General features: G+C 41.1%; 1 protein-coding gene across 1 annotated transcript; it reads right to left on the reverse strand.

Moving 5' to 3' along the window:
* Positions 1 to 888: 888 nt before the first annotated feature.
* Positions 889 to 23,009, reverse strand: LOC134504518 (neuronal migration protein doublecortin-like). The gene is made up of 5 exons (XM_063313767.1): positions 22,974 to 23,009; positions 19,092 to 19,194; positions 14,990 to 15,127; positions 8,690 to 8,784; positions 889 to 1,692 (listed from the first exon to the last, which is right to left on the reverse strand). The coding sequence occupies exons 1-5, from the start codon at positions 23,007 to 23,009 to the stop codon at positions 1,636 to 1,638; spliced, it is 429 nt and encodes a 142-aa protein (XP_063169837.1). The 3' UTR covers positions 889 to 1,635.
* Between the last annotated feature and the right edge of the window lie 3,289 nt (positions 23,010 to 26,298).

The following is a 26,298-nucleotide window of genomic DNA, read 5'->3' on the forward strand; positions in this document are numbered from 1 at the left end:
CCCCAAAAGGAAAGATTGGGGAATTAAAAAAACAAAGTACTTATTTTGATGAATCAGGAACAAGGCGATACACACTATCCAGCACCGATAAAAAGGCATAGGGAAAATGGTCAGCCCTGTCTCAAATATTGCATTTACAATTACAAAAAGGGAAAAGCTTGCTTATGCTTTGCATTCTGTTCAGATGTGTTGTTTTCATATAAAAGAGGACTTGAAAGGACTGTCTCCTAATTGGGATACTTGAACATACCAAAAATGACAATGTAACTTGAGCATGTTGCACAGGGGTGGGGTGGGGTGGAGGGGAAAAATCAACATGGGGCCTATGACCATCCAGTTGAAGCCCTGCCTGCTTTGATGTGCCTTGCGCCTGCAACACACATATAAAGCTGCCAGGGCTCCAATCATGTGGGGACAGCATCCATCTTGACTTTTGTGACTCCTAAGGATGCCCCTGAAGTCACAAACCCTCTCAAAATACACAGCGAACGGCAACAGCCCACCCCCAACCCCCACTCATTCATGACGCCAGCCCTGTTTTTCCTATTTCAGATGCCAGTTTGGCAGCAACCTCTAAAATGCTTCACGGCGTGGAACATTTTTCTATGCTTTTCTTTTGTTTTCCTTTTTTTTTTAAGCAAAACCAAGTCACCGGTTTTTATTTTTTTTAAAAAAAAAGAAAGAAAGAAGAAGCTTGAAGGACTGCTTCTCTAAAACATAGTGAAAGTAATTTCTCCTCTATAAAAGTGTACTGATTTCTTATTAACAACAGCAATAGCAATAGCAGTAGGAACTCAGAAGCGTTAGAAACCTGAAAACAAAACTTTCACAGTTTGTTTGCAAGGCATTAAGAATCTTTCAGAGATCAAGAGATACCATACCGCACTTTCCGCAACCTCATATCAACCAAGCCGTTTCTTTTTTATTGCCACTTCTTTAAAAAAAATCCAGTGCAGTTAAAAGACCCTGCATGAAGGATCTTGCAGCAAAACTACCATAAGTAGCTTTTTATTTCTCTTTTTGGAGGATGCTCTCATATACTGACCTGACTAACATCGTGGATTTAGCCCTTGGTGGCTGTGAGCATAAATTATGTTCAAATAATAGGAAGGTATTAAATTTAACATGGCGGCATTGGAAAGAAGCCTGCTTTGGCCGAGTTGCTGGTAACTGACTGTTTGGAAAAGGAGTTGGTGGGAAGAGTTGAGGTTTAGGGGCAGTGTTGCCACATCTGCTGATGGGCTATTTTGAAAAGCAAATCATCCCTTTCCTACACTGACAGCCAGTCATGGTGTCATGGCACCAGAGTGCAAAGAGAAAGAATAGTAAGTCATAAGATCATGACGCCCTACTTCATCTCTGGCTTCAAACAACCAGGAATGGCTGTTCTACTTTTGCTGTGAAGTTCTGTAAATGGCTGGTATCCCTTTACCTCTGTCAGTGGGTAGTGTTGGTTTTGTGACCCAGAGGAGGAATCGTAGGAGGAAAAAAAGACAAGAAAGAGAAGAAAGAATAACCATAACTTTTGTGTCCTCGGATTGTGAGCACCAGTGGCCTCTCTGCTCCATTTGGCAGAAGTACTGCTCTGCATTTAAAGCAGAGCACGTACTACGGACACGGGGAACTGGGTTTCCTTTACATGGAGTCTCCAAGAGAATCAGAGTCATCCAAGGAAAGAGGCAGGTACAAGTCCTGTAAGAAGAAAGAGACAAGTGTTAACTCCCACAATTGGCCTGTGTTGCAACAGGAGCCCGACATCAGAAACTTGGGACATACTTCTGCAGAACAGGCTTAAACAGGTTTAATCATAGTGGAGGTGCTGGCCTCCCTTTTGCTGAATGGGTTCAGGAAGAGGTAGGCTGCTCTTTGGTGCTGATTTAATTTGGATTCCTGGACTGAGATGGAACTCAATAAACTTCCCCATCCAACTCTCTGATTCTCTGAATAAACCCTAGTCATAAATGAATTTCTAGTCCCAACATTGCATGTCCCACAGCCCTCAGACACAAATTACTGGACCCTGTGCTTTCTTTAAGCATCCAGGGAGAACCTGAAAGATGAGCTAATGTACATTCATAGACTGGCCAGAAGTTAGTTGTGCAGGACTCCCTATCTTATGGAGATACCTATGGAATGAGATGTCCCATCTTCTGGTGAAGCCAATGGGAAAATAAATGGCTTCCCTTTCAGATCTTCACTGGGCATGCAGATGTCCAAGAGCAAGTGCCTACTGGGGCAATCCCATTGTGAGCAAGCCTAGCAGGTATGTGGATGCTCCCACATCATGTGTTAGATCTCTATTTACAGGAATGTGTCACCTATGGATCTCCCCAAAGTCACCCTGCCAAAAGCAAGCAGTCTATATTCCACCAAAGTATCATGAGATCATGAAATCTGCTGTGATTTCAGCAGGCTCTGGTAAGTTCTTGCAAAACTAGAGAGAATGTAGAAAGCATATGAGATCTCAACATTCACGCATCAGACCTTTGTGAGATGTTGGGATTCCTATACAAAATTTGTGAAATGTTGACTTGGGAAGGGTGATACCAGACAAAATCATGGGCCCAGAAAAGATTTCCAACTCACACTCAGTCTGGAGGGCTGATTTGAATAGTGTTATAATCATTCCAGCTTCTAGAAATCATTCAAAGTATAGAAGAAATCATTATTCAAAGGCAGTGGAGTGATCACAGAAAATTTTCCACATGGATCACAGTTCCTCAAATTCTACAGGGCAAGTCCAAATAAAGTGGTCATAAAGATTATACAGACAAATATTGTCTTATTATCTTCAGATATTCACCAAAGCTCATTTGGACAGGTGGAAAGTTACCTTCCCAGGACACTGAAATCACACATAAACCTGATTAAGACAATAATTAATTGCTCTTTCTTATTTGTTCACAGAATTTCTAAAGTGCAGTCTTGCAAAACTCAAAAATCAGTCTAATTCCCCTTGGAGTAAAATAAAGCATCAAACATACAAGTAGGAATAGTTAATTGTTGTTTTATGGACCACAAATTTTGTACTGAACTCAGATATAATGCCTCTTTCTCCCAATATCCCCTTTTTTGCAGCCTGAGCAGATTTTCCATATAATATCATACACATTGTATGAATTGTCCCTAATACCTGCATCTAGTGCAATCTGCTGTTTCCTTTATAACTTACATTACAAAATTAGAAAACTTCACAATTCAGCATGTAGGATGTATTTTAGTTTGCCTATACATCTGGGACACCCAAAATTATTTGATTCATTTTGACTGTGATATTGACATGATAATACAGTTGGATTCCCCTTAATCCCAATACATACACTGAAATCTGAAAATTGCTTTGTAATCTTGAAATGTCACAAGCTCTCAAAAAACTAAGAAGATGAGAAATGTTTAAAAAGTCTTATAAGTACCATCTTGAGTGTGAAGATTAAAAAAATGGTTTGGGGACACCCCCTGCTTTGTCTCATTTTGACATCTGGTATCAAGGTTTATAAAAGTCCTCCTTCATAATCTGGAGGTGGTGATGGATTCACCATGAGTTGTCAAACCGAGGCTCAGTCAGAGTGGGAAGGAGATACCCAGGGGCGCAGAATGGAAAAAAATGTGATTGTGTGATTATCAAACCAAGGAAGCCCTACATGAATTTCCTTACAACTTTAAAAATTGAATATGTCGACCTCCATGGGCATCTGGAGGGGGGTTGGCAAGGAGGGGCCCAGATGTTTTTGAGTCCTGAAGCAGGACCCAAGTGCATTATTGTGCTATTTGCATAATGACGCAACAACTACCTCACCGTTTTGGTATCAGTATGGGTTTTCTGGGCTGTAATTTCAGTACACCCCATCTAGAAATCCTAGTGGATTTTAAAAGTTGATTTATTTATTTCGTTCTATATTTGGGGAAGGGCTTCTTTCTGATTTTTAAAAAAATTTTCTTATGTGTATACATGTACATATGTACATGTATAACAACATATATGTGCACAGAGACATGCATATACTTTTTTTGTTATTCCTTAAGTTTTGTAAAATTTATGTCAGCCTTTTTTTCCATTTTCCTTGACCTATTGTAATATTGCTGTTGCAAATGCCTATTTATCTATTCATCCACCTAATCACCCATTGATCTCTCTCTCCAACTGTAGCTTGCCTTGTCAGTGTTGGTGGGGGTGTTGTTTTCTGCCCCCCAACACTGGTGGGGCAAGCTACGGTATATAAACAGAGAGCAAGGCCCACTCCCTCTTCGCACTGAAGATGTTGCCTAGTCGGGCAACAAAACAACTGCAAGAAAACAACCAGGCTCAGAGAGCACCGAGGACTCCACTATAAAACCTGATTAATTTCTTCCTTGGTTACATATGACTCAGCTTTATTCAGTTCAGAGTATAAAGTTAATTTATTGTCAGGGCTATTTATTTTACTATGGGAATGATTATATAGCAGACATAATGTTGGAAATGTTTCAGCCAAGAGACTAGTAATTTACCAGAGCTTTTACAGCACTCCGATATCTTTGCTTTCTCCAGTTCCATGCAAATTCTGTTTCAAGTGCATCAAGGAAATTAAGTTCCAGTTTAATACTCATAAAAGCTTTTCCTAACTTAATATAGGTTGACTTGTATATGTGCTCAAAAGTTCTTTATCTTAAATCTATAAAAACAGGAGGTATAAATTCAGCTTTTATTTATAGTATTAACTTGCATCTTGGGATAACCTCATTTTATAAACTAGAGATAAATCTCTTATTTAGGAAGTCTTATGCAAAAACTTTAACACTTTAGACCAGCTTACTGGAAATCAAGACTTTAAACTGCATCAGTTATTGCAAGAAGAATTTAGGCTGATCCACAGATCACATTAAATCATATTTAGAGAGCCAGCTTGGTGTGGTGGTGAAGGCAATGGGCTAGAAACCAGGAGATGGAGAGTTATAGTCCCGCCTTAGGCACGAAAGCCGGCTGGGTGACCCTGGGCCAGCCCCTCTCTCTCAGCCCAAGAGCCAATCAGGCATGGTAGGAGAGTTCTAGTCCCGCCTTAGGCACAAAAGCCGGCTGGGTGACCCTGGGCCAGCCCCTCTCTCTCAGCCCAAGAGCCAATCAGGCATGGTAGGAGAGTTCTAGTCCCACCTTAGGCGTGAAAGCCGGCTGGGCGACCTTGGGCCAGTCACTGTCCCTCAGCCCAACTCACCTCACGGGGTTGTGGTTGTGGGGAAAATAGGAGGAGGAAGGAGCATTAGATATGTTCACCGCCTTGAGTTATTTATAAAAATAATAAAGGCAAGATGGAAAATAAATAAATACATATTCAATTAAAGGATCTCTTGGTTACACAGGTTGGTCCAGATGCATTACTAGCATTAAAAACTCCCAAACTGCTATCAGTATTGGAATATGTTTTGGATGATCCCAAGTCTACAGTCTTTTTTTAAAAAAAAGAAACAATAAAATAATAGTTATTTGCAAGAAATCTGGAATAAATAAAATCAGTATCCCATATTATCAAATCCATGACTTGGAGTCTTAAAGAGAATGTGGGGTGTTTCTTAATATCTTAGGATGAGGCTAAGTCAACTTTTTTATTCTACATTTACTGAACACTTTAGAGATTTAACAGAAATGATTGACTTGACTATCAACATAATTATCCTAGGAAGGTTAAACGGGGTAGACAATATTGACTCCTACAGCTTGGGCTTGTCCCACTATTGCCAACTTTGTTATTAACTTTGGTTTAATATCAGTTTGTTAATAGGGCATTACAAAGAGAAATACAGTTTAAAGATGTGAACTTACATCAGAATTTTGTATCAAAAATGTGGGACCTATCATTACATGAATATTTTTGGATTTATTCAGCAGTGGGGAGCCCTGGCAGAAAAGAGTGATACTCGGTGCTGAAAAGACAGCACAGCCTCATATATACAATCCTGGACCATCAATGTATTCATTTTCTTTGATAAGATGGCTCTCCTATCAATGTAATGGAAAGACGTACCAATGTTATTTCATGTAGTCAAAGCCTAATGAAGTGTTAAAAATTAGGATCAGTCATTTCCTACATGCAACATATTTTCCCTTTCTCTCCCTTCCTTCCTTCCTTCCTTCCTTCCTTCCTTCCTTCCTTCCTTCCTTCCTTCCTACCTACCTACCTACCTACCTACAGTATTCATTCATTCATTCATTCATTCATTCATTCATTCATTCATTCATTCATTCATTGAATTTATACAGCCACCCATCTCAGACCAGTGACTCTGGGTGACTAACGATCATAAAAAGAGTTAACTAAAACAGTACCAAAAAAAAATAAAAAACAAATTAAATACAAATAGCAGCCAAGTGATATTAAAATCTGTCGGTGTCAGCAGAACCAGGAAATGGGGCCCTTCACACACTTGGGGCCCCAGGCCCAGGCACATAGTGAGGTCTTCAAAGCCTTTGGAAAAGCCAGTAGGGTTGGGGCCATCCTAATTTCAGGAGGGGGGATATTCCAGAGTTACTCTATATTATAATAAATCCTTACTTCCTTCTATATTAAAATAATACAACCAAGAACAGGAAACAATCTGAGGATGACAAAAAGGGGGCCAGAGATGATAGGGGAGTCAAGGGTTTCCTGAGCTCTTCTGAAGGAGGAAGGAATGTAAGAGTTAAGAGAACATTTGCATCAAAATAATTTTTCTGTAGTACCCAGTAAACACAATGCAGGTAAATTAAGCTCTTTACTCCTTGCTATTCTGATAAAATTTCTTCTCCACTGAAATTTTAAAAAATAAACCAACTGCAAGTGCCAGTAAAGATGTGGTTCTTGTTGAAAGGCACCCTCATAACCAAGAATGAGAAAATAAATTGGAGAGAATGAGAATGAGAAAACTGCCTTTGTTAGTATGAAATGCTGGCATGGGGTGTGTGTGGAGAGGGGGGACATGGAAAATTAGAGGATGTTAACAATGAAGCCAAAAATCTTTGCTAGCATTCCTGACCCAGAAAACTACCACAACAGGACCAACAAAATGTAATTATAGAGTACTTTACAGCTTGCAGAAGAAACATTAGCTTCCATGTTATTTTAAGAGCATACCCATGCAATTGCTTAGGTCTTTTTGCTATCTTCCATTCTTCTGGGGCCCGATGGGGGCAAAGCTCCTGTTAGCTAAGATTTCTCACAGTTATAAACAAGGTCCAGCACATCTTCAAAAAGGTGCTTGGTTTAGATGAGCATTTATGGCATGCACATTTTTCTTTGCAACAACAGCAGTAAAAACAGCAAGTTGCATGTAGAAAATTGTCAATCCTAATTTTTAAAAGGGTGGAACAGTTCCATTACTGAATTTTGCTGAGGGACACGTTCTCCAGGGAAACACTGAAGAGACGGTTTGCAACACGCCAGCTGCCTTGTCAAATATACGTGCCTCACTCCATGCTACAGGCTTACTGAGTTGAATCCCATCTGCTTTGCATTGCTGACAACACCTAGCTGGCCTTGGCTGAGGCCAGAAATTAAGCAGGCTTAGCTTGGATGGGAGACCCCTTGGAAATACCAGGGTGCCTTTTCAATTTCTGAGTCCAGTTTCCAGACCTGAGATTCTCAGGTGGTCTCTTTTGCAATTACTTAACCAAGTCTGACCTGCTTAGCTTTTTCAAGATCAGCAAAGGTTGGCTAAGTGCTTTACTTGCTGGTATCTTATCTGGATGCTTAAAAAAAACCCTCAGGTATTGGGCACAGAGATCCAAACTGGTTTGGAGCAGCAGTGTTAGAAGAAAAATTACCCTTCTTTCCCTGCTGTTTGCCATGTCCATCTTCCACTCCCTAGAATTTCTCTACACTGCAGGACATAAAGGTCTCAGGCTGCAGACTGGATCCCACAGGTTCCTTATACAGGAGTAAGATCATTGCAGACCACAAAATAGCCAACATACTCAAGAGGTGCAAGCTGAAGATGCTTGCTCTAGAACACCTTATAAGAAAAAAAAATCATCCACAAAATAAAATATAGTTCCTTTTTACTGTCAGATCAGGAAGGAAGGGGGAAATGGGCAGGCAATTTGTTAAACAGGCAGTGTGGCAGAGTGGTTAAGGTGGTAGACGGGGACCTATCAGACTCTCTCCTTGCAGTCTAGACTGGAAACTGTAATTCCAAGGAACAAGAAATTCAGGGCTCTGATTAATAGGGTTTATTAGAAGGAGAATAAAGGTCACATCACAAAATCCCAGCAAGTGTTCTATTTTCAAATGAGACACCTGTATATAGGCAGTCTTGCCTATCCTACTTTTTCTGTGTTTCTTTCTTGTGTAGGAGAGGCAACCTCTGTATCCAAGTCCACTCTCAGCCACGCAAGCTCATTGAGTGACCTTGAACCAGTCTCTCTCCCTCTCTCTCTCTCTTTCTCCCAGCCCACTTTACCCCATATATTTGTTGTGGGAAATAAAATAGGAGGAAGGAATACAATGTTCCCTGTCTTCAGTTCCTGGAAAAAAGTGGGATATAATATTAACAAATAAATAAAGAACTTGCACAGTTGGGCAAGAGAGGGTGACTTCTGGGTTGTTAAACGCCCTGGAGTCCTGCTTGCGGTAGAGGTGCCCCACACTCCCTGAGATCAGCTCAACACTGTTTCCCTCAAGTAACTCTCACCACAGTGTAATCTGATGGTAGGAGGTGTAGTAAGGTATAAGAAACGTAATACCTTGTGCTTACGGAGGCTTCCTGGACTGGTAGGTGTGGAGATCGGGGATTGCTTTGATTTCGGTGTGGAAAGCTGGCTGCTTGATGTTCCATTTGCTGTCAAGGGACAAAAGGAAAGATCAACACTGAAAAAAACAACGGTCAGATTAAATTTTAGTTTGCGAGATCCATAGCTGGGAAACAAAGGATTTGCTAGTTTGGATGGCCGCTTGTTACTGGCTTCATTGCTTGGGGTTTGCTTATTTTCTTTAGTGAAAGCACAAACAGGCAAAGAAGTATGAGCGAGATGCCACTGAAAACCAGCAATTCTGCATGGGGTTTCTCTGCTGTGCAGTATTATTAAAAGCAAAGATGTTGTGTGATGATTCTGAATTGCTATAACACCCCTTCTGGATCTGCCCATTATGTAGAAAGACAGCAGGAAAAAGATGGAGGTGGAGGAGGGAGGCCAGGTCAATCATTTCAATTACTAAATTATAAAGAGAAAGATAGATACAGGTAATCCTCACTTAACAACAATTCATTTAGTGATGGTTTGGACTTACAACAGTGCTGGAAAAAATTACTTACAACCGGTCCTCACACTTATGACCATTGCAGTGTCCCCATGATCACATGATCATGATTCGGGCGGTTGGCAGCCAGTTTGCATTTATGACCATCACAGCATCTCATGGTCATGTGATCACCATTTTCTACCTTCCCAGCCAGCTTCTAGCAAGCAAAATCAGTGGGGAACTGTGTGATCACTTAACGACCACATGGTTTGCTTAACACCCATGGTGATTTGCTTAATGGCTGCCACAAAAAAGGTCATAAAATTGAGTCAGATTCACTTAATGACTGTTTCACTTAGCAACCAAAATTCCAGCCCAATTGTGGTCATTAAGTGAGGACTACTTGTAACTATAACTACAAAGAAAGTTGCCATTTTCTTCTTTTCAGCCCAGCCACATGGTCAACCAAAACTAAAATCATTAATTTTTAAAGTTAAGTTAATTAACTTAATAATTAATAATGAATTATTTCACAAATTGTAGCTATTTGTTTGTGTTTTACAAGCTGCTTAAGACTCTGTCAACATTTGCAATTGCATCCATGAATCCTTTGCAAGTTTTCATTACTAGGATGGCTTATAAAAGAAGGCAATGAACCATCAACCAATTCCTGGATCCCATTTTGCTTTCCTAAGTCTGATTAAAGCGCAAAATGGAGGGGTGGAAGGAAGCAAGATTACGCCTGCTTTTTCTTGACAGAAAGCCACCAGATATAAACCTAGCAGGGCTTAATTACTTCATGAACTCCATTAGAGGAGCATATAAATTTAAATGCCAGGCCTCACATATTCCACTTGCTGTTGTTGTTCTCCATGGAAACTGTTCATCACTCTGCAGTTTGGGAAAAGAAACTCTGTCTACCCTAGAAATGCTCGCTGTATAATAATTTATATTAAAACAGCACAGCCCATAAAGTGCAGCCATGAATCCTGCACAAGTGTCTCCCTGTAATACAGATTTATTTAAAAAATCTTTGGGCTTACTGCGGTGCATGGTAAGGCTTGACAACTGTATTTGATGGACCGGTTCTAAGAGTGTTGATAACTGAACTTTAATTGAATTAGAATCAACAGCTTGGGGCTTTCTTGGTGCAAGAAAATGCAGATGTTGCAGATTTGCTGATGAATTTGGTTCCAGGTTCATTAAAGAAAGAGGTATTTTGCAAAAGGATATCCAGTTGATTTCTGTTTGTGTGGATGTATATTTTCTTTCAAAATAGATGGTGTCAGGGAGTTCAGAGACTCACAGCCTGAAATGGTATGTGGGAATGACCTTGGGAGACAGGGGGAAGAGCTGCAGCCTAGACAACAACCATGAAAAAGGTAACTCAGCCCACGGAAGGAAAAGGGGTGTGGGAAACATTTCAGAAGGAACCCTCCCTAGTTTTGGAGAGTAAAAGGAAAGGAGAGAAATGCTTTCAGACTTGCAAGATACTGTTATTCTAACCTTACAATAAAGGTAGAGTTAGTACTCATGGTTTGTGCTCCGTGTCTGAACTACCTTGAAGGGCTGACACAGTCCAAAAACTGCTGAAATTAGCAGATTCACCATTCTTCATTCTTACAATGTGTAAAACGGGGTGGGGGTGGGGAGCAAACACAGCTACAACCATTATTTCCCATTAATCTATGCCAATGGATTATGGTGTTCTCTTGGCAACTGAACGGAAGTAGCTTGCTATTGTCTTCTTCTGTGGTTATCTTTCTGTTAAATTCCCAGTCCAGCCACCGATTCTGGGATTCCCAGGTGATTTCCAATCCAAATGCTAACCTAGATTAGCTTTTTAAATCAACCAACATCAATTAGGGCTGCCATCTGCTGAGGCAAGTCAAGACATTCTATGTAGTGTCCCCAAGTGGAGCCAGATATGGTTTTATTGATTGCATACCCCTTTAGCATTAATATCCCCCCCCTCCATATGTGTCTCCTTGAATTTCACATTATGGTGGTCTTAGTGTATTTGCAAATCATAGAATTATGAATTTCGAAGGGATCACAAGGACCCTGCAGTTTGCAAGAAAACCCATTAGACCAGTGTTTTTCAAACTGGCAACTTTAAGATGTGTGGACTTCAACTCCCAGAATTTCCCAGCCAGCATGCTGGCTGGGGAATTCTGGGAGTTGAAGTCCACATATCTTCAAGCTGCCAAGGTCGAAAAACACTGGACTCCATGATCCTCTGATCCCTTCAAAATCCACAATTCAACAATTATACAGTACCTGATTGCTAGTGCTGCTACTTCATAAATAACACTTACTGCAGACCCTATCTGGCATTTTTAAATTGTCATTTACATGGACAGTTTTATGGTAGTTTATAATTGATTGAAAACAGTTTATACTTTTCAGGGAAGGCTCAACAGCTTATGCAAGTTCGTGTAAATGGTAACTTCCATGTTTTTTCCTGGGGAACATTATCTTTCCCAGTGAATCTGTGGAATTTGTCACTTTGTTTAACAAAGATATGAAACCTAAGTAAACACAACTCTGGAAAAGGCCATGCAGCAGAAACCAGGCTGAGTAGTTAGAAGGAATTCTGTGGCTAAGGAAGATGGATTTTTCTTAAAATCACATTAGCAAAATACCTGCGCTGTTCATTGATCCGAGTTATTAAAAGGCCGATCAATTTAACTCCCTTAACTTTTGACTTCTGTCTTCTGGCTCTATTTTTCAAGGAAACAGCTGTTGTGTTGTTTTTTTGCAGGGAAAAATAAATAAAATCCGAAGACTTTTGTGGTCATATAAACTTTTGGGCGTTGTGACCCACTTCGCTAGAGAGAATAACCTGAGTTTGTTTCTCCCCCACCCTTAGCTGTGATTCATTAAACAAGATGAATAATTGATGGCTGAAAAGGGGGGTGGTTGGAATAAGCTGCAGAGATTTTTTTCCCCCCATGATGTTTTTTTATTATTTTGATTAATTGTGCAAGTACAGTAACGTTAGTCAAGGAATTTGAATGGATGCTTGGCTGTTGCCATCCAGTCAGAATTATATTTGAATTCAAATCATCCTTGGTTCATAATCCCAACAGATACATTTAATATCATGAGAGTAAACGTCTGCCCATTCAGTTGGATTTCTTCTTGCTTTACTCATGCCTGTAGCATAATCATAGAATCATAGGATATGATTGCAAAAGGCTATCTAGGGACCTTGGCAGTCTTCTAGTCCAACCCCCTGCGTAGTGAAGGAACCCTTATCCCATTCTGGACAAGCAGCTGTCCAGTCTTTCCTTGAAACCCTCCAGTGATGGAGCACCCACCACTTCAGGAGGCCAACTGTTCCACGGCTTAAGAGCTCTCACAGTCCAGAAATGCAAGAAATACAGATCTCTTGCTACAAAGCTTCTACCCATAAGGTATGCTGAGTTTCCTCCAGAAGATCTCAATCATCCCCCACCACCCAGCTTTGTAAAATAATAATAATAAATTATTTGCAGGCATACAAGGGACAGCAAAGGAAGACTGAGGCTACTCTGCAGCTGTGTCAGTTCCGCTGAGAGATTGCCAGCAGTGGATCTGACAACCCAGAGGGATGGAAGCTTTTGTTTATTAAGTTTTCCTTCCCGGCTCAGTGGTGAAAACAAACATTGCATTATAGTTGTTATCTTCTTGCTGCATGTCAACCTCTTCAGCTACTTCACTTGGCCTGATTGGTACAATGCTGAAGGATTTGGGGAGGAATTACTAGGACTATCAGAAAAACACACTCCTTTGTCTATGGCAGATTGAATAATGCCTTCCATTGTTTGCAGATCGATCGGTTCTCTTTTAATTGGAAACTACAGCTGAGCCAACGTGTTCTCCTGCCCCACTTTCTCTGAACATGTTCTGGATAGAAAAAACTAATCAATTCCTTCCAGTCACAGAAGGGGGAACGAGAAAGATTCTCATTACTCTGTGGAGATAACGATCTTGCTGTTTCTTCTAAAAGATGTTTTCCAAACTCTGTGAATAGCTATGCCTTCCCACTCAAACCGTGCTAGATTATAACGTAGCATCATTGCAGGGCCATTGTGAAGGAAAAAGATGCTGTTCAGATGGCAATTCTCCCCATTTGGCCCAGAATTACAAAAAAGAAACTTGGAAGTGATACTAACTCAGGGGCAGCTGCAGAGGGACAGGTGTGTGTGTCAAAAAGTCAAGATGGTGGCCATGACTCCGCAGTCAGACCCTTGGCTCTTTTTACATGAGATGCCCCGTGGTTATCTCAATTCTGTATATTCCTTCTTTAGCATTTAAAGGCAATATTCCTTCTTAACTTAACATGGAACACAATTTGTCCTTTCTGTAGAAGTTTCAGGAAATAGGATGCATGCCTAGATCAACTTAATGTAATCTGTTTGAGTTGCTTCACACTTTTTAGATTATTCAGCTCCACCCTTTTGTTTTTTAATGCTCCACTTCAATTTGTTATTGTTAATCTCTAGAGCAGTGTTTCCCAACCTTGGCAACTTTAAGATGGGTGGACTTCAACTCCCAGAATTCCCCAGCCAGCATGCTGGGAGTTGAAGTCCACCCATCTTAAAGTTGCCAAGGTTGGGAAACACTGCTCTAGACCATGTTTCTCGCTGAAATCATTATTTATTTCCCTGGGCTTGTAGGCTGCTCCAGTTGTGAATAACTCTGAGCAGAAATCAGTGGAAAAAATTGTAGACATGACTTACTTGAGTCCTGTTCATTTTGGTGGGACTTAATCTGAGTGCTACTCTGAACTCTCTGAACAACTTAATTTATCAGCCCATTTAATTCATCACAGAGTATTCTAATAATGAACTCTTGCAATTTCTCCATTCTTTCTCCTCCATGCAAAAAGGGCTTCTGTTTTTCTGTTCCTTCCTCAAGAGTGCTTGTGAAGTTCTTTCACACTTCTCTTGCTGTTGATGTGTGAATTTCAGTTGATGGTGGTTTTGAGCTTAGCTTAGTGGTGTTGGTTATAGCCAGTGCACTCCTCCTGATGTTTGGAGCTCTTTCCATTGCTGTGAAGTCTCCCAGACTGCCCCCCATTTTCATGCACAATCAGGGGTGTCCACGGGGATGGTAAAAAATGATCAAGACGGTGGCTGTGATAACGCAAACAAAGCTCTGCCCATTTTTATATGAATTGCATTGGATATAATGGAGGTGTTATAAGTCAGGAAAGCTGTAAACTATGACAGAAAAGCATGTGCAATGAAAGAGAGCATGTTCATATATATTCTTGGGCAGCAAGGAACTGAACAAGTGCAAAGAAATCATGCTCCCTCCATGAGAATTTCACCAAAACCCTCTTTTCCTTTGGAAGAAACACGGAAAACACATTCTCTTTTGTCAAATCAAATGAGAAATGCTAGGGAAAAAAATCCAGGATAATATTTTTAATGAAGTACTATCCAAAGTTTTGACCCACATAATATAGTGTTTTAAATATTACTTCTTCTGGAACTCTTCAGATGACACAACTAATGGAAACAAGTTGCAACAGCAGCTACTGCTATGGTCTTACCCACTCACTACTAGCCTGCTCACTTGTCCAACTATATCTTTTTCTCTTGGAATGGGTTAGAGGAGTTAGGATGGACATAATAAGCAAGATGGACCAGGATGGGGACAGAAGGCAACAGAAACGAGCAAAGACGAGATTCCTTCACGGACTCTTCCACAACACTAGAGTTGGCCAGGAATATGCTTCTCAACTATGTTAATTTATCCCCCAGATCCATGAGGAACTAACATTTATTGGTTGGAAGAGAACAATGACTCACCATCCTGAAGGTTACCTGAATCAGCTGGTGATTTGCTCCGGCGCAACGGAGCTGGGCTTTTTGCACAGCTCTTCTGTGGGGTTGGGGATGACTTGCTCCCTGGGGTAGTAGGTGGGTTTCCTTTCATTACCCGACACTCTTAAAAACAAACAAACAAACAAACAAACAAAAGACAGAACACATCCATAAGATCCCAGTAAGTATTTGTGATGCTTTTCAGAAACTGAACTCCTAAGCACAGATCCCAAGATGTGTCTGTCATATCTTGCTGAATGTGGTCTATATAAATCCCCTAACACAGCCTATCTCAACCTTTTGACCCTGGAGGAACCCTTAGAAATATTTTTCAGGCCTCAGGGAACCCCTGCACATTCAGGCTCAAATACAGGCCAGAAGCTACAAAAAACTTCTGAGGGTGCCACGGAACCCTGGTTGAGAAACCCTGGCCTAGATCATTGATGTCCTTTAGATGAATGGGATTCAGTCCCCCAACTTATCTGCAATGTTCATGCTGTCTTGAATAAACTCTGGAAGTTCACACAGGTGGAGGACATCCAGGTTGGAGAACTCTGATCTGAATCAATGGTTCCCCCCACACATACAAGATGAGATAGCATCTCAGGAGACAACATCTCATTATCTCTCTGCTCCTTTTCTGATCCTGGAGCTGCACCAGAGAACGTTCAAGAAGTTTGAAAAGGCTTTGCAAAACTCCATTGCATCAAATCACTTTGACGAAGCTTCGCTGAATGAACAGATCAAATTGGTATTAAAAACCACATTGAATGGCTTTCCTGAACAGGAACCAGTCAGAAATGCATCACAGTTTAGTTTGACTGGTCAAAAGCAGAACTTGATCTAGATATTGGACATGTGTGCCTGGCAGAATAATTTCGCTTTTTGCTAAATATACCTATTCCTGATGGTGTAACTCTCCTATATTATCCTTCTTAGTTTGAAATGAAGCATTGCACTATGATTCTACTCATTCTAGACAGCCTCCTCAAAATCCAGCTCTAGGGTCCTGAATTATGGGAAGATACTTTATACAATGCCCAAGGCTCATGTACCGACCTAATTAGGCATTACCAATTTTAGTTGCAGTCTAATCCTGTTTATGATATATAAGACAGCCATTTAAACAGGGGAAACCTGTCATTTTTGTACATGAAGGTAGTAAACATTTCAGATCACACCACATTGTTAACGTTTTCAAGAAAGGGCTCAGGTGACAGCTAAGCAATGTCATAATAAACCAGGGAGAAATTGGCAATAAAAGGCCGCTATATTTCCTTATAATAAGAAGGAGGCAAAGGGTTTCTTCTGAGATAGGTTAATGAGTCAATATTCAAGGACATGAATTTTTCAGAGTTACTAAGCCAGAATTAGACCCAGCGCTGGAAAATACAAAACTTCCCAAGCTCCAATAGCACGCCGTACTGTATTTTGGAGTTCTGTGATGCTGCCAAGCTTAATAGATTCAAAAGAAGTAGGACCATCTTTTCTCCAAAGTGGTGCAGAAGCAGGAATCAGAAGGGATAAATGTATGAGAGACATGAAACATAATTTTCAGCCTGCATTTTGATGATCCATCAGACAAGAACTGATGACCCTGATACTGAAGTGGAATTTCTCCTGACAAAAGGCATCACACTAGGAGACACACACCTTTGGGAGATCAGATAATGCAGAAAAGTCAAGTTTTGCTGCTGATCTGTGTTATCTATAAAGGAAGATGACAAGGGCTGAGGTCCAATTTAAGAACTCTGGGAGAAAAAAATGTTCATTCTTCCAAAAATGTGCTGGTGAGCAAGGTCACCTCTCCTAGAGACTGGGGTTAAAAGAGTTTAGAAGCCACAATGAGTTATTTGACTATCCATCTATCTGCTATCCGCTATCCTCTATCATCTACCTACCTAGCTACCCAGCTACCTGCCTATCTTCCCTCCCTTCCAAGTATTTCTCTGGGTCCATTAGAAACAGTGTCTTCTCCCCAGCACACCAAAATATTTTATCTATTTGAAAACTTGGAAGAGTACTTGATATCCTTTTGCTTCCTTAATTCCTTTCTCTCAATATTTTTGGAGAGCATGCAGTGCACAAATGTGGCCAAATTTGCATGCACTTGCTGGGAGTCGGGCAGCATCTACATTTAATAAATTAGCAGTAGCAGCAGCAGCAGCAGCAGTAGTATTTTGCATAACATGGATTCCAGATAAGCATTCCATGAAGGAGCCCATTAGCTTCAGCTTTAGGGATTCCACCCAATATTGTCTAATCAACTGCTTAAGAAAGAAAGAAGAGAATCTCACAGCTTCTTGTATTTGAAATACTGGACAAATCAGGTTATTTATTAATGTGGAACAGAGGTGAGATGTCACCCAGAATGCATTCATATGGAAATAACAAGATGATGGCCCTGGCAGATCTGGCAGGTCCTGAGAAGTGTGGGGCATAACCAATGCTGGCCATTGTTAATGAGACCATCTTTTCTGCCTTGTGGCAAATCTGTCCATTAGATTATTGATATATACGCACTGTTGAAACAGCAGGAAACGAAGGCTGCCATTTCCATGAGTTTCACTTGAAGGATCTATGTATATGGCTCTATAAAGTGTGTCTGTGTGTGCACGCATCTGCTAGCCACAGCAACGAAATCTACAGAAATGGTTTTTGTGTCCTGTCTTGTTTAAATGCCAGACTTTAGATCTGCTTCATATGAAGACAGAGCAAAACATAACTCAATAGGGACAAAAATCTATGGTATTTTCTCTTTTTTAGAGTTGCTGCATTTTTCCTCTGAGAAATAAAAATCAGGATCAGTTTGGGGCATCCACTAAGAAGCTTTCAGAACTTCAAAAGAACTTCCAAAAAACTGGGAAGATGACCAAGAATCTCTGGGCACAGGGGCATCTGTAAGGGGTTGGTTGGGTGGATGGTCAGTGACATCCAAATGGCAGATATGACAGAGTATTCAAGGCCCTGCATCTTTTTTTGTTTGTGCAACATACATCAAAAGGCACACCCTTTTTATTGCTTCAATCGCCCAGTTGTGCCTACCTTTTCACACTGTTGATCATCCCCACCAGATGCCCTCGTTTGTCAATTAAATTTATAATGCTATGAACTTCACTTCATCAGAAGGTGGCATAGTAGAAGCCACTTAAGTGAGGAGTTTATATCAAGTCTGTCTAATACTTTGGATTTAGTTCCAAAAAGGTACTTTTGAAAGTCTAGGAGTGCAAACACAGCATTTGTCTGCAACTCCTTACCCCGAATGGGGTCATGTGGGAGCTGCGGAGGGTAAGCATAGGAACAGATACAGAGAGTCACTCCCCCAAACACTCCAAAGCATTTTTTTTGGGAATCAGATCCAAAGCACTACATAATCCTAGAATATATACAGCCATAATTTATCTGGAAGATAAATTGAGGGAAAAATTGAGTGAAGGAGATTCAGATAGTAATAATTACCTATAGAGAGTAGCTATTCATGCAAAAGCAGTTGGGAATGTCATCGTCCGGTGAAGCCATTTATAATGCACAGTGATACAAAATTTTCATCTTGCTTAGTTCTTACAAAGTATTAAATAACTTAATAGATTCCAAATCTATTTGGAGGTTGTAATAGGGGTAATTGTGTGGAGTCTTACACAACTGCCAGGTCTGGTGTAAAGGAAAAACAACCAAGCAGAGTTAGAGAGGCTATTTTGGGATAAAGCATTGCAAGAAGCCAAAAAGATTTTGATGAGATTTACAATCTTCTTGTGAGACACAGGAGCTCACCAAACTTTTATTCTTCATGCAGTGGGGAAGAGGGATCAGTGGGATCAACTGTGCTTACCCTCAGGAATGTTAAATTTTAAAATGGGAATAAGCATAGAATTGTGGATATTTTCCTTCTTGAATGCTGTGAGCGTCCTGGACTAATAGCAGAGTGGATCGGGAAATCCATTGGGATGTACAAAAGGCAACCTGAATTTTATTGTGCGCCTGGGCAATATTATTTCATATAAAATGTCTGATACAAATGCAATGTAACTCCAAATTTAGCAGGAAGACACCCTTCCCCTTTTAAAAAAAATTGTGCAAGGGACTTTACCATTTTCATCCAGAGAAAAGTCATCCTGGGCGTAGCGGAATTTTTCTGGGCCGCAAGCGATAAATACGTCGTCATCCCCAAAGAAATCGTGAAGACAAGTTACCTACCGAAAAAACAAAGTCGTTCATTTAGTGTGAATTGGCAGCATTTATTTTATGGCTCAGATTTCTCGGAAACATAAGGCTGTTTCTCTCTCCGCCCCCAATATCACTATTTCCCTTTCCACAAACTATACTGCAAAATGTGGCATCGGCCTGGCATAAAAAGAATCATCTGTCATTCAAAGTGGTGGAAGGAAATCAGTCACTGTGAAATAATGCAATGGTGTGTGAAGCTTTCTGTTTTGCAGGTTCTATTTCATTCCAAATGAACAGCCAGGGGATTTCTTCCTTCTGCTTTATTTTATCAGTTCCTGATCATTTACTGGATTACACAACTGCCAAAGCTCTCGAGAACCTGACATTTTATATCAGAAGGAGACTTGAAAATGGAAAGCGTGTGTCTGGGAGAATAAAGCACCTTCATTGAACCCCCGATAAGGGGCTTCACCCTGGTCTATCTCATCCCACCCTCCACTAGAAGACAGTTATTGGAGAATGAATCAGTACGTGCTTGCAGAAGAGGGGCTATTACTTTAAAGTATAGTTTGAAATTGCAAATTCTCTCTTTGCAATATTCCAGGAACACAGTCTAGTTTAGGTATCGAATTCCACAACCTTCCAATTGCTTTGTGTTCAGTTGTCATCATCAGATGGAATGTTAAAGCCCACCCATTGGATACAACCTTCAGGTACGCTGATGCAGCACTGTAACTAAGTTTATTTCCAGGGGTTTCAGAGAAGGCTTTCTATTTCTTTTACTCTGTCCTCCCGCTGAGCAACCCAAGATAAAGTTTCATAAATAATTTGCTTTAGAGATTATACTCCAAAAGAGGATAAATATAATAAAATTTAAGACTTGAAAGCTCATGTAGACTCTGGCTGCCTCATCCTCACATCCCCCGGAAGTCCTCTTGAATGAATCAGACTTCATCCCCAGAGTCAACCTGAGTCTGGTGACCTTGACTCCCCACGACTGAGGGGCCTACACCAGAAGCCAAGACTGATGGACCAAGCTTCCTCAGAAGACATAGCTGGGTGATACTGAAGATGACATGCTCTAGCCAGGAGATTCATAGGATTGTCTGGCTGCCTCATATATGATAGACCATTTAGCCACTCCCAAAAGTCTTAGGAGGCCCAGAATATGGTCAGCTATCAATAGAGTGTGCACTAATCATGGCAGGTGTGCAGACTTCTTATATAAATGGGGTAAGATACCATCTCCAAGGTGTGACTGTGGGGCTGACAGGCAAACTGTCAAACACATAATACAAGAATGCGAGACTAGAGCCTACGACGGGAACTTTGCTGATTTCCTGATGGCGACTGATGCTGCAAAAGACTATATTTGTAATCTTAATATTTGTTCTCAGTTATAATTGCGCTATGACCAATGTATATTTTCTATATACCTTTTTATATTCCCAATTTTTAAATATAATATATTTGTAATATGTATGATGTGCTGCCATACGACAAATAACTAAATAAATAGGTGGGTGATGCTTCACGCCCAATGGAGAAACAAGTCCTCCTCGTGAGTAATGAGTCTCTTGGAAGTACAGTAGGAAGAATTCAGAAATAAGAGTCCTTTCCCAATGCTGTGAACTGCCGAAGTTTAAGTCAACCTGTAGTTCTAGAAGGGCTGACTTAGAAACCCAGAGTTTCTCCTGGGCAGAGCTAAAACACCATATAACAAAACAATTTCACTTCTCTGCCACATGCAAGGGAACAGCGAAGATGAGGGGAGTAATAAGTGAGGAAACAATCAGCCAGAAAATGCGGCTGTAAGCTCTTTCACAGCTACAGCCATGACAACTTAATTTCAATGTATTGTAAAGTATCAGTTACAATTACACTGCGACAAGAAAGCTGGAGCTATTAGAAATAAGCATTTCACAGTAATTCCTGTCACCTTCTCTTTAGGGACTTAAAATATTAAGGTCACTCAAAACTGAGAAATAGACAGGGAATAAGATCCTTAGAGTAGGGAGCATGCGGTTGCTTTAGAAAATGTTTCCAAAATATTTTCTTTGTTGTAAACCTTGCCTTTGACCATAAATGTGCTAGAAATATTAGAGTTTCAACATTTGTTAATTTAATGATCTGCTATTAGTTGGCTGGAGCATCTGGAGGCAACGGACAACTTCTTCGACAAATCTGAGTGTTAGCTTGCTTAAAAGGAATAACTAATTTGTATGAAATGGAAGGGGTGTTCTTACAAATAGTTTTTAGCTCCTAAATCAGGGCTGAAAAGGTCTTTGCGATAATGCCCTTCATAATCTAGATTTCAAAGTGTGATTTAGCAACCTCAGTTTATAATATGTGCAGTTCTCCCCACAACCCCCTCCCCACAGGCCTGGTTGAATTTGTTTATTCACTGAGCTTATATATGCCTTTTTATTTGAACAAAAACCAAAACAATCCAATACAGAAAACCATATTGCTCCATGGCCCCCAAGCTTTGTATCCCAGATGGCACTGGGCGGGAGGATTTTGAAGCGTCCAAATCGGTAGTTGAGCTTGTCTCACAGGGTAAACCTTTGCAATTTCTTATGTCAGAGTAGAATAATTGAAAGAAGAGTGAGACTGGCTTGTCCAATTTCCTGCCTAGTGCTGGATTACAACACAGGATGCCTATGCAGTATCCTTATGGCTGTCCAGCCACCGTTTTGCAAAAGGGAGCCACTTTCCCTGAGGCAGTCTGTTTCATTGCCCGACAAGGGGTACTCTTAGAATAGTTCTCATAACAGTGGGACCAAATCTACTTCCCTCCTGTTTTCACTCCTGTCCTGCCTCTAGAGTAGGAGGGAACCAGTCTTTTCCATCACCTGTATGAGTCTTTCTGTTTCCACTTCATCTTCTTCATTGTTGTTGTTTATTCGTTCAGTCGCTTCCGACTCTTCGTGACATCATGGACCAGCCCACACCAGAGCTTCCTGTCAGTCGTCAACACCCCCAGCTCCCCCAGGGACGAGTCCGTCACCTCTAGAATATCATCCATCCATCTTGCCCTTGGTCGGCCCCTCTTCCTTTTGCCCTCCACTCTCCCTAGCATCAGCATCTTCTCCAGGGTGTCCTGTCTTCTACAATTGTTCATATGGGGCCTGGCTGGCAGATCCTTCTTATCTGAAATGGTCTGTGGGAGACAGGAGGAAGAGTTGCAGCCTAGACAACCATCAAACGGTATCTCGGTCCACAGAAGCTGAGGGGCCATGGGAAGCACTTCAGAAGGAACCCTCCCTAGTTTTCTGGAAATACTTTCCATCTTGCTATAAAGATAGAGTTAATACTCATCGTTGTGCTTCTTGTCTGGACTACCTCGAAGGGCCAGCCTAGGGCAGGTTCCTCCTGAAATGCTTCCCATGCCCCTTTTCCTTCTGTGGGCTCAGCAGCCTCTTATCTAACAGTTCTCTAGGCTGCAGCTCTTCCTCCTGTCTCCCAGGGTCATTCCCACAGGCCATTACATCATCCTTTAGTTTGACATCATCCTTCCTGAAATGTGTAGCATGGTAGCTATCAAAAATAATAATAATAATAATAATAAGGAAAATTTCTTCCTAGGAACTCCCATCCTCTCTATGTGAATTCTAGGGTAATTGGATCTAGTTGTTCCCCCACCACCCAAGGTGAAAGAATTGCTCACCTACTTAGTTAAGCTGCTCCATTTTTTCTTGGGTGTGGAGATGCCTCACTACATTCCCACATGTCTTTGAAATCTGAATGGGCATCTCTCTCTCCTCCAGAACTAAGTTTCTAAAAAAAAATGGCACTCTTTTACCAAGATGTTCAGGGCCCCAGTAGTTTCAGTGGACATGGTGCTAATACAGATTCAATACTGGAATAACCACGAATAAAGGTGTTTTTATTTTAATGAATACAGTAAAGGGAATACTGAGGATTGCTGAACCAAGTTATAGGAGGCCTAGAACATCATGGAAATGCAACCAGTCATTCATAAGCAAAAGAGAAAAATTTAACAAAAAAAGAAGATGGAAAATGTGAGCAAATGAAAAGCTACACAACTGAGCCAAACAGCACTAAGAGGAAATAAAAAATTCCTGGTACCTGCCAATTCTACCCTACTGTTTCTAATTCTAATTCTATAGCCTTTGAATACTCTAAGGACCTGGAGCCTGCTTCTACAGTCCTGCACCTATCTAGATCTATCAGTCGATCATCCTGTTTCTATCTGCATCTGTCCATCCGTCCATCCATCCATCCTGCTTCTACAGTCCTGCACCTATCTAGATCTATCAGTCGATCATCCTGTTTCTATCTGCATCTGTCCATCCGTCCATCCATCCATCCTGCTTCTACAGTCCTGCTTTCTCTCTCTCTCTCCCCCCCCCCTTTATCCTGCTTCTACAGGCTTTGCTTCCCTAAGGACCTGTAGCCAACAACTACCTGGGGAAAGAAACTTCTAGCTCCCTTTCCCAGCATGAGAGTACCAGCAAATCCCCCAGCTTTACTGGAAGCTGGGAGAGCATACTAGAAGAAGGCCATGGGAAACCACTTCTGAATTTTTACCAAGGAAACATGAATGTATCTGTGTGGCCATTAGGAGTGAAGCTCAAGCTGAATTTAAGCATCCTCCCATGATCCATGCCAATTCTATATTGAGCCTAATAAATACTTTACTTCTACAATAGCTGACACTCTTTCAAAGATTGGTTGCCACTTTGTGTTCATCCTAATCCGTTATTCTAATTACACAGAGCAATTTGCCAGAAATAGAATTCTCAGGGGAAAGCTAGTGAAAATACCTCCAAAGAGATCCAGTACTTCATTAATGCTTCTAAATGCTTCTTTGTGCTCCTAGCAATGATGGCCAGGAAAGAGAAGGTCAGTTGGTCTGCAAAAGGTGAGATAACTGACCCAACAGAAAGCAAAGTTGCAAAATTTATTGGCTGAGTTTCCCCACCAAGCAGTCAATGGTTTGTTCATCCAGTTTTTATTGAATAAAGCACAATTGGTGGTGTTCACATACTAAGCCATAAGCCAAAGCTGTAAACCACAGGGACTGAAGTTGTAGACAAGCTGTGCCTGAAATCGTACTATGAGTGAAGTAAGCCTGTATGAGTAAATAATTAAAATGAAGGAAATGGGCAATGAGATGGATCACTCCAGGCACTAAGCCATGGTTGTTGAAATATGGTTCATTGGAAAAGCCACAATTATCTGGATTCACAAAATGCTTTAAGCCAGAAACATAATTTAGGACCCACAAGTTGAGTTGATAAATTGGGTTAGGCCAAACCCAAGCAAATCACATTATAGTTTAATGCTGTGTATGAACTCTGCCATAACATGATTTCTGCCAGGCTTCACCCAGACTGTACACATGAACTCCAAGGCCAGACGGCAGAGATTCAAGGTAGCAGCATTTTGATAAGTTTGCTATATTACAGATACTAGGAAAAAAACACAGCAAAGTACAGCAGAAAACCAGCCACTGCCAGCTTGAATCCTTAAGCTATATCTACATTTACATCTACATTTACATCCATCCATTCTGTGGAGATGCCCGGGGTATGGTATGGTCTTGCCATGTTATCTGGGAGGAGTTTGAACCTGTCGGGCTTGAGGAAGCAGACAGGGTCCTTATGTCTGTGAGCTCGGCCACTTGCTTATTAGATTTATGTCCTTCCTGGTTGGGTAAAGCTTCCAGGGAGGTGACATATAGTTTGGGTTTCAACAGTGGCTAATTCTTCTTTGAGAAAGGGGATGATGCCAGTGCCCCTTAAAGAGGCATTGGTCTACCCCCTTCAAGAAGCCATCACTGGACCCAACCATTCTGGACAATTTTTGTCCAGTATCCAATCTTTCCTTTTTTGCAGAACAGCTTCAGAGGATCCTGGATGAAGTGGATTATCTGGACCACTTTTGGTCAGGTTTCAAGCCTAGGTATGGGACTGAGGCAGCATTGGTCACACTTTTGGATGACCTCTGGCAAAAGCAGGATGGAGGTTGTGTATCCATCCTTGTACTTCTTGACCTCTCATGGCCCTTGATACCATCAACCATGGTGTTCTTCTGGATCAGCTGTGGGGGTTCGGGGTGGGCACCACTGTATCAAGATGGTTCTCCTTTCTCAGTGGCTGGTTTCAGTCAGTGTTGACTGGGGACAGGACATCTTGCCCTCAACCCCTAAATTGTGGGGTGCCGCAGCATTTGGTACTCTCTCTGCTCCTATTTATCATCTACATGAAGCAACTAGATGAGGTCGTCCGTAGCTATGGGGAGAGGGATCACTGTTTATGTTTTAATTGTAAACTGCCCAGAGTCATGAATGTGAGATGGGTGGCTATATAAACTGACTGACTGACTGACTAACAGCACCAAGGTCAAACCTTCCATTTCTTTCTCTCACCTGTATGCCCAAAAAGACTGAGAGCTGGTAATTTCTCACTATTTCAGGTGGCAGCAAGAAGTTTACATGTATTAGGCAGTAGGTCCATGTGAATCTAGTATTACTCTAATTGGTTGCAGCACCTCAGCTCCTAGACCATTGTTTCTCAACCTTGGCAACTTGAAGAGGTATGAACTTCAACTTGCAGAATTCCCCAGCCAGCCAGGACTTGAAGTCCACACCTCTTCAAGTTGCCACGGTTGAGAAACACTGTCCTAGACAGTTTATCTTGTCTTCCAGTTGAGGGATTAGTAAAGCAGAATTAGGGTGAATTAGTCAAAGACTATGCTAGTCTTTGAAAACTATTCCATGTCTCTGGCTTTTGGAAAAAAACATGTGAATGATCTGCCGAGCCCACTGCTAATGGAGATGCACCAAGTATCAGCATCTGTTTCCTCGGCATGATTGATTGGTAAACCTGCACTCTCTCTTTCTGAATTATTGTTGCCACCCTCCCTCCCCCCAAGAACAACCCAACAACACTGAATTTTATCATTTCTGTTCTTTGATATGTATTGGATTGTGATGATCTCCTCTGAGACTCAATCAGTCAATCAATCCATCTTACTTATTCAGTCAATGACCAGCAAAACTTAAAGAACAAAAACAGAGCGAAACAAAGAGATACAATAATATACTATCAACTAGCTAAATAAATCACCTAATAATATAGCATATAGCACTTTGAGATTCA

Source organism: Candoia aspera, chromosome 12, assembly GCF_035149785.1.
Source record: "Candoia aspera isolate rCanAsp1 chromosome 12, rCanAsp1.hap2, whole genome shotgun sequence".
Classification (NCBI taxonomy): domain Eukaryota; kingdom Metazoa; phylum Chordata; class Lepidosauria; order Squamata; family Boidae; genus Candoia; species Candoia aspera.